This window comes from Helianthus annuus, chromosome 11 (assembly GCF_002127325.2).
Source record: "Helianthus annuus cultivar XRQ/B chromosome 11, HanXRQr2.0-SUNRISE, whole genome shotgun sequence".
NCBI lineage: Eukaryota > Viridiplantae > Streptophyta > Magnoliopsida > Asterales > Asteraceae > Helianthus > Helianthus annuus.
In genome coordinates, this window is record NC_035443.2 from 113,839,280 (window position 1) to 113,849,331 (window position 10,052).

General features: G+C 37.7%; 1 protein-coding gene across 1 annotated transcript; it reads right to left on the minus strand.

The window, feature by feature from the left end:
- Nucleotides 1-1,035: 1,035 nt before the first annotated feature.
- On the minus strand, nt 1,036-4,358 carry LOC110887259 (thioredoxin H-type). The gene is made up of 5 exons (XM_022135002.2): nt 4,188-4,358; nt 3,695-3,751; nt 2,665-2,784; nt 1,410-1,532; nt 1,036-1,319 (listed from the first exon to the last, which is right to left on the minus strand). Exons 2-5 carry the CDS (start codon nt 3,713-3,715, stop codon nt 1,164-1,166), a joined length of 420 nt encoding a protein of 139 aa, XP_021990694.1. The 5' UTR covers nt 3,716-3,751; nt 4,188-4,358; the 3' UTR covers nt 1,036-1,163.
- Between the last annotated feature and the right edge of the window lie 5,694 nt (nt 4,359-10,052).

The following is a 10,052-nucleotide window of genomic DNA, read 5'->3' on the forward strand; positions in this document are numbered from 1 at the left end:
TTATATATTATTTCTATTTATTTAAATTATAAACTTTCTATATACAATAATAATTGTAAATTTAATACATAACAAATATATATTATTTAGTTATTTTTATTATATTTTGTATGTCATAATTATAATCATTATTTGAACATATACTTAAAAAAAACCTTTATAAATTTCATGCTCGACTGGGCTCAAAAGCTTGGTTGAGCTCGATAAGTGAAGTTTGGGTTTGAGCATGCTCATTAAAATAGCTTCAATATAGGCTCGAGTTCGTTTAAGTTCGGCTCAATTTTAGGTTTTAGGATTTAGCGAGCCGAATCTAAGTAGCTCACAAACGGCTCAGATTATTTACACCCCCTAAACGTTCAAGTTTAAAGGGATATTGGATTTAAATAACCCCAACTTTCACCAATTGGCCGATAACACTCCTAACTTTCGATTTGTACACCAAGCACTCCCAACTTTAACCTTATTGGCCGATAACACTCGCTAGTTAGTTTTTGCTGACGTGGCATCTGATGTGGCCCTTTTGCTGATGTGGCATATGACGTGGCAACTAATGTTGCATTTTTTGATGATGTGGCAGCTGACGTGACATTTTTTATGACGTGGCATTTTTTGATGATATGGCAGTTGATGCGGCAGTTGACATGGCATTTTTGATGATGTATCAGCTGACATCAACTAACTGGGTTAAGGTTCAGTTAGTTAGGGAGTGTTATTGGCCAATAAGTTGAAAGTTGGGAGTGCTAGTGTACAAATCGAAAGTTAGGAGTGCTATCTGCCAATTGGTGAAAGTTGAGGTTATTTAAATCCAATATCCCAAGTTTAAATATGCATATATATCGATGGCTAACAACATGTTTATTGTGAGTATTATTCAAGTTTATACATTAAACTAATAACATGTCATGGCTAAGAACATGTTTATTGTGGGTATTATTCAAGTTTATACATTAAACTAAAATATGTCAATTTAGTAGGCTAGTAGCAACAAAATAGGACTCCAAAGCTAGCTAAATACTCAACATTTGAGAATGAAGTGAACAAATTAATATATTGACATGTATGTACCATCAACCAATACCATGAAACATAAGTCATTTATAAGAATACCATAAAACAAACAAAAAATGATTAAGACTCTTTGTATTCCATTGACCAGATTATGGTTACTTTTGATCACCTGGGACTTGTGAATCGACTATGGTGGATAATTTTTCCTGCAGCTCAGCCTTGTTGGCTCCCACGATTTTATCAATTTGCTGCCCATCTCTAAGGAAGAAGAATGTTGGAGTAGCTTTTACATCCCATTGTGTGCTTAACTCCTGCATCAAAACTTACATCTAACTTTCGCTACAATTATCGGAAACCTAAAGGGCGACATAATTTTAAAACAAATGGTGTAACTTAATTACCGTTAATTCATCAACGTCTATGGTCAGAAACATAAGAGAAAGATGCTTCTCGGAAAGCTCAATGTATAATGGTGCAATTGATTTGCATGGACCACACCAAGATGCACTAAAGTTAGCAATAACCTGTTAATCGTACAAAGTAATATAATCAATATATCAAAACGTAGAAAACTCTCTAAATAATTTAGGCCTCGGGCAAAATAAAAATTTGGGCCCAAAATTGTGGTAAGGGGAAATGAATTTAAAAAAATAGACATTTGTGGTGGAGCAAAGTATTGAACTTGAGACCTTTACAATAACTTGAGATGGTTTTTTCCACTCCACCACCAACAATTTTAATTACAATAAATGAATGCGTATATTAAATACATAATTTACTATATCTATAGAAGCTTATAAAAACTTTTCGGGCCCTTTAAAAATTTGGGCCTCGAGCGACGGCACGGATTGGCCGGCCCTGCAAATATGTTTGGGATCTCATGTATACTAGGTAATGTAACCTACACATACTTTGATGACTTTTTATGTACATAACCTACTCAAGAAGTACAGATATTTATAAAGATAAATAACTTATTAAAAACTAGAAGTACAAATATTTATAAAGATAAATAACTTGTTAAAAACTAAACTGTTTAAATTTGTTATGCGTGTTCTTGCAAAAAATTGTGTGTTCTGAAATGATCCCCTCCCTACACACACATATGTTAACACTTGAAACCTCCTAAACACATGTACCTATTGCATTAACTATGACATATAACGCGGTTATGTAACCACATAACGCGGTTATTGCATTACTATTTATCACTTATGGGGATATGAACCGGCTTCACAAATAGGATAAAGAAAAAAAAACAAAACAAACCTCACGATTTATATATTTATCTTCTTCACAATTTGGAATTACATGTTCTATTAGTAAAATCAATTATTTCTCTCATGGGAACATGCAATGAATTAATGGAAACTTACGGGAATTTGCAAGACTTCAATCATCATGAATGCCAAATGAAAAAAAAAATGGGTTTAACCTAAAGTCAAGCCTGTAAAATATGGGGCCTCAAAAATTTTGTGGCCCAAAGCAGTTGCCTTATTTGGCTTGGGCTTGAGCCGGCACTGGACAAGAAGTAAGTACGAGTTCCTATGTGGTTCCCTAAGTACTCTACTTAAAACTGATTCTACATTGAATGTACATAATTCTAGATACGATATAGAAAATGCAAGAGTATGTTAAATAAGTTTGATGACTTACTATTTTGCCTTGAGTCTTTGCTTCTGAGAGCTTTTGGTTCCAAACATCCTTGTTAGTGATGAAGGTGACTTTACCTCCCGTAAAATGAGGATGATTGGCAGGTGCTTCATCCGCCGTAGTCTACAAGCATCAAATCCAATGGTCAATCCAAAAATTAAGGTTGTACTTTTACGATTTTATTTCATCCCTTCCCCTTCTCACACAATATACTTTATGTAAGCATTTGAAAACACATTTAGAGGCTTTTGACTTGTTTAACCCATTCTACCAATGTAAAGAATATTTCTACCTTTTTTGTGACTTGAAATGAATAGTTTGTCAACTAATATACACTTATAACTCAACATAACATATTAACATGATGAAAGAACACGCAGCAGCACATCATCGTTGTGAGGTAACTTACAATTATTTAAGTTTTTAACTTGGACATACCAAAAAGATGTCCAAAACAACTTGGTAATGAAAAGGATCTGCAAACAGTTTATGTCAATTTAGGATAGGTTTTGACTCAAATGGATGAATGTATGTATTATTAGCTAGGAAGGAAATACTTATGCTTCAAATGGATGCCCAAAGTGCATTATTTTAATGCATAGACCCCCTAGATTATAACAATATGGTTGATTAATCATATTTTGGCACATTGACTATTCGTACAAATTTAAGACACTGGATCACCAAAGAAGTGTGCGGGTCAACCCGACCTGACTCATGATAGAAAAACCTACGTGTTTTGACCTGAACCCATTTTGAATCATTTGCTAATCCACCCATTTTACCACCGCTACCATGGAAAAGCAATCAAGAATCATTCGAAAAGCATAAATTATAAACCCTAAACACAAAGAAGATAACCCTGTACCACCCATCACATTTGATTTTCTGCAACAGTATTTGATAGCAAAAACGCATGCATCGTCGAAGCAAATCATAGATGACTAACCTCCTACCATACAATATTTTTTTTTCTAATTTAACATAGCAGCCTATGTAGATACAAATGTCTGTAAATTAAAGGACAACTCACCGAAGAGAAGCAAAGTCCCATTTAGAGGTTTCAAAAAGTAACTGCAGTGGGTTTACCCTGAAAACCGAAACAAACCGCTTAGCACAACACACACTATTACAAATCTTGAACAACAACAACACAACCTTAAATGCAGATGAATCTTTAAACTCAGCAGTCTAAATCACAACCTGATTATGCTAATGGTGTCAAATAATAATCCTCTACCCATCCTAACTCAGTGCAAATAAGGGGAGATTGTTTGTTAATATCATATTGCATTTAGGGATCAAAATTCTAGTGCTAAATAGAGAATTACAGTATACAAAGCATCATAGAACATCATAACATACACAAACTCAGCGTTTTAAACTAGCCAAATTCCATGTACAAACCAATTAACTTGAAAATTAGCTCAAAAGATTCGGATTATATAGAAAAACGCGAAAAAAAATTAAAGCAAAAAAATGGGATTGAAATAGCAATATGCATGCATGATTGGATGAAAAAATACCTATTTCAGGCAACGATTGAAATGTGTTGCTCCTGCAAAATCACAAATCGTAACCTAATTAGGGTATATCGTACAGACCTAATTTTGAAATTTTGGTCACCTTTTTCTTGTTACGAATATTCATATCGAATTTGTTTTAGAAGGTGCCATGTGGAAATTTTAAGAGGGAACAGAAACGATTGTTTTAGAATTAGAAAAATCTCATGTTACGTTTTAAATATCATTTTGAACAACACGTTTTAAATATCACTAGTGGGATTCTCTACGCAAACTGGAAAGAAATCGATCGGTGTCGGTTCAGTTCATTATTATACGAGTCAATGTAATTGATATTGGTTCGATTCAGTTCTTTACGGTATTGGCACTTAGTTTAAAGTCGTGATGTGCCCAAAAACGATATTAACATGTATTTTACATTGAAAACCATTAAATCGAATATTGGTAATGGTTTCGAATAACCGATACTGATACCGATGTCGGTATGTGTTCGGTCTTTCACAGTACTATTTTGAATAAAACTTTGTCTTTAATAAAAAAGATGTCGGGACGTTTTTAACAGAGCCTCGTAAAATCATATTAAATAAAAACTTAATAGATTAAATATGAATATTATTTAAAGTATAAAGCGTGAAATTATAGCTTTATAAAATTAACATCATTTAACATTCACTCTCTTGTAGGATCCTAGAGACCATGAACCCACAACCAAGAAACAAAATAACAGAGAATAAAGATGGGATTAAACCATGAAACGAACTTTGTGTTGACAAATCAAGATATGATACACTTACAACTTGAAATTCTAAACCCTGTATATACAAGATAGAACGACACTAATAGGCGACAATTGTGGACCCAATCAATCACCACAATATATTCTCTTTGACCACTTTATTTCCATATCACTGTTTCCATATTGTATTTTCAGTTAGGAGAAATCATCTCCATTTATCTTGTAATACCTCTAGTATATATTCGTACATATGTTGTAATACAAAATCATTGCACATTATCAGACACCTTTAAACATCGCAACCTTTGTGACCGTCGTATCTCTTGGGATTTGGCGCCGTTTCTGTTTGATTCGGAACCACAAATATATCGACGCCACTATTTGATGTTTGCAAGTTCTAAGTTTGGCACAATACACCCTACATAACTTCTAAATACATGCTAAACATACTATACACTAATTACACTAATGACTTGTAACTTTTAATTAAGCTTGATCACACAATTAAAGGCCAACATCACTCCCCCTTAATTGTTGATCCAAGTTTGAGTCTTCCATTTTTCAAATCTTGTTGATATGCTTCACGATACTTGATTCTTCAATATGACTAGCTTCTCACGAACTTTCTTTACACGATCTTACCTCACACATCTTTGTTTCACACTACTTTCACACGTCTTCTTGCATAGTTGTCTCTCATAAATCCACTCGTCCTTCATAGGCGGCTTCCATTTCACACATGTTTTCTGTATTCACAACACTTGTATATTCCTTCTTTGCATTCACTGCACCAACATTTTCCTATATGCAACGCTCGGAATCTTGGACTCCGTCTTATCCTTCTTCGATGATCTAAGTCAGACACCTTTTCTTTGATTAATCCCTTCATGGTTTTATCTTTAATTAGTGCCTCACACAACGATTCGTCTTCATTTTAACCATACGGATTATAACTTATATCCCAAATCACTCGGTTCCTACTCAGTCTCTCACCGGTCTTAATCTGCTATGCAATCGTCTTTTTTTCGTGTTGATTGTCTTCAAACATCCGAATACCCTTCTTCCCGCCTCGGTTCTAAACGCCACAATGATAACCTACAAATTCCTTTGATTTGCAACTAATTTTAAACATCCGAACATCTCACTCTAGTTTTTTTTATCAACATGAACAGACAACAAAGCACACTTCCTTGTTTATGCCATCGTTTGAACAATTAACAAAAACAACAATTGTCCTTTAGCTTAGTCTTCTTTTCTTCAATTTGGTGACAACCAAAACTGTTGGATATTTATGTCCGGTTTGATAAGTCAACGCTACCGACTGGGTCTTGACACGTAAGAGTTACACCGTGAGCGACGAACTAAAATCCACTTAACTGGTTTAACCGGTAATTACGAACGATATGCGAAATGGATCATAATTATATTTATGATCATGAGTGGGTTTATATTAGAGTTAACTGCCATTTTCGTCCCTGTGGTTTGGTCACTTTGGCCATTTCAGTCCATTTTTCAAAAATGCGCCATTTTCCTCCCCGACGTTCTGAAAAGGTGCCATTTCAGTCCAAAAATCATAACCCAGTTAAGTCGGTTAGTAAATAAGGACTGATTGCGTAAATTTGTAACATAAAGGACTGATCGTGTAAATTTGTAACACCACCACCACTAGCCCTGCCACCACCACCACTCCGCTGCCACCACCACCACCACCACCGCCACCACCACTCCGCTACCACCACCACCACCACCACTCCGATCTGCCACCACAGCCACTGCCACCACCACCACTCCGATCTGCCACCGCAATCATGAAAACAGCCACCGTATCAGAAACACGAAAAACCTCAAGTGTAATAGTATGATCGGAAACATCAACAGGCTTGGCGCGAAAGATGGTGGCGATGTCCAGTACATCCCTTCGAGCAGCAGCATTTGTGGCAACTTTGATCAGCTTTAACTTGCGTTCCTAAAATGGTAAGTAGGTGATATCTTTGACCTGCGTATTTCACTTCATTAGATCACAAGTTTTCCATACTAACAAAACGATATCGGTCGGTTTTGTAGAATAAGTTACCTCGTGAACATCCACCAATTGGTAGAACTGCTGAACCAACTTGCTGATAGAACATCCATTTTGGTCCTTAATTTTAGTATTCCTTTTTACTTGGTAATTTCAAAAAAAATTGGCAACCCTGCCAAATTTAGAACATCCATATAAATGGCCATTGGCTCCTCTTTTATTCATTCATTCGGTTTTTAATCCAACTTTTTCGAGAAAGCATTCTCGATTATTTTGTGCTTGTGCTCTGCATCACTAAGCATTCTGACAAACTCAACTAACACTAACTACCATATCCTTTATCAGTTTACCATAAGATAACTCAAATTAATTACAAACTGATAAACAAAAACTGTTGATAACAACAATTAACTAATTAATTAACTGATTAATCAACAAAGAGGAGTATTACTTGGAAGCTCCATTAAACGTACGAACAGGTGGCAATGTCGCCGGAGATCTGTCGCCGGCGTCGGAGACCGAACATTCACTACTTTCAGACTATAACGAGTTGCGCATTTTCGATTTGATAGTTTCAGATTTGTGAGTGGTGCAGCGACTGGTTCCGGTTTGCATAGGTTATTGTAGGTTATCGGCGTTTCCGCCGCCGTGGAGAGAGAGCATACGGTGGCTGTTTTCATGATTGCGGTGGCAGATCGGAGTGGTGGTGGTGGCAGTGGCTGTGGTGGCAGATCGGAGTGGTGGTGGTGGTGGTGGTGGTGGCAACGGCTGTGGTGGCTGTGGTGGCAGTGGTGGTGGTGGTGGTGGCAGCGGAGTGGTGGTGGTGGCGGTGGTGGTGGTGGTGGTGGCAGCGGAGTGGTGGTGGTGGCAGGGCTAGTGGTGGTGGTGTTACAAATTTACACAATCAGTCCTTTATGTTACAAATTTACACAATCAGTCCTTATTTACTAACCGACTTAACTGGGTTATGATTTTTGGACTGAAATGGCACCTTTCCAGAACGTCGGGGAGGAAAATGGCGCATTTTTGAAAAATGGACTGAAATGGCCAAAGTGGCCAAACCACAGGGACGAAAATGGCAGTTAACTCGTTTATATTATTAATAATCATTATTAATAATATAATTGTTTATCTTAATTAATAAACTTGTTGCGGGTATTAACAGAGAGAGAGAGGTACATGGACTGGGTGAGACGGGTATACTCATCTCGCCATTTGTCGCACATGCACCCATGCTATGCCACTTGTCGCGCATGCACTCTTGCATCACTACTTGTCGCGCATGCATAGCCTCTTCGCCATTTGTCACACATGCATGCGCTTCTCGCCACTTGTCCAACTTGGGCATGCATGTCCGTCACTTGGCAAGCATGCATGCATCTCCATACTATATATAAAGGAATGTATGGACTAGCTTTTAATGGTTAGAATTTTTGCACAAAACTCTCAAAACACCCACACACCGTCGCCGGCTCCTGCCGCTGTCACACCCCAACCGACGGCGGAATCATCGGGGCGCGACACTAGGCGAATCAGATTGCTCAAGAGAATCCATAACAACTATTTAGTGACAATATTTAATGCGCTCATTATCCCATACTAATAAACAATATTCCAGCAAACAGTCATACAAATTTCATGTCTCTCAAACAATACAAATCTGACAACCTAGATTTAATGTGAGTTTCTAGACTTCCTAGTCTTGATTCGAGATAAACTGCGATTAACCTGCAACATATGTTAAAATAAAGTCAATAAAAAAGTATTGGTGAGTATACAAGTTTGCATAAGTATAGTATAGAAAGCATTTACGCATAACCAGCATGTAACACATAATAAGCGAATCAAGTAAGCTACCAACACTGATACATCCTAACCACGAGACTGCGTTTTGGAGTATGCGCGACACGTGTTCACCACTGCGAATACGTGAATTAAAGTGTGTTGTGATCCCTAGCAACCCCTGTCCACGACAGGTACTGAATCCAAACTATAGTACTATTGTTGCTAGAGGCGATCCGGTACGTAACATTGTATAAGCATAGCAACAAATAATTCAACTAATCACGTATAACATGCGAGGGTGGTTAGCGTTTGAAATGCGTTTAAGTGTTGTGTTTTTTATAGAGAACCTATGTTACACCCAAAAGTGCGTTAAGCGAAAAAGGGGTTCGAGTATACTCACAGTGTGCTTGGCAAGTAAACACAAGCTGGATTGGATTGAAAGGGAGTGCGTTGAGTTAGCCTGTGAACAGTAGTGTAATTTGTTGAGCGGAGCGTTGAACAATGCGTAACAGAATGTCGAATGGGGAAGTGTTCGGATGGTGATCCGAACGGATGGGCCTCCATTCGAGCGGATGGTCATCCGAGCGATAAGCGATAAGAGATACGCGCTAAGCGATGAGCGATAAGCGAAAAGCGAAAATCATTGAGAGGAAAAAACGATGCGAGTATCGAAGCGTTGAGATTGACATGTGCGATAAGCGTTTAACCATTGAGGCATTGAGAGGTAAAGCGTTAGCGAAGCGAGTTAGATTCCGCGAAGGTGCGATTGCGTGCGTGTCGACTTACGAAAAGTCTAGCGTTGACGCGTTTGAGATGCGATGAGATGTTACGCCTTGCGAAGGAGTTTAGCGTGTTGAAAATAATCTCAATAGTATACGAGGTCTAATAACGTTCAACTCCACATGGCATTTTCTTCACGGAAGTTTGTCAGCATGGCAATGCACTTATATATAGGAAGTACCAGAGGCGTATCCACCATGCTTCGACCACCCCACTTCCGTCCCGTGAATAGATGTCACGCTTTGTCGACATGGTTAAGACGCTTATATTTAGGAAGTACCAGTGGCGTATCCACCACGCTTAACCATGCTTTTAACGTTATGGTATCATTGGTACTTACTACGATCTCCGTGCACTTCCCAAAATAATCCCGTGTGCACCCGTGATTAGTTCAATCCTTGCACGTTTATCGTAACTTATTCCAAGGACGCGTAGTTAGGGTAAAAACACATTATATCGTGATATGCCATATAGTGCTAGTAATATAATCTGTGTGTGAACTTAGTCTAAGTGCGAGGACGAGGAAGAGAGAGAGAGCGAGCGAGAG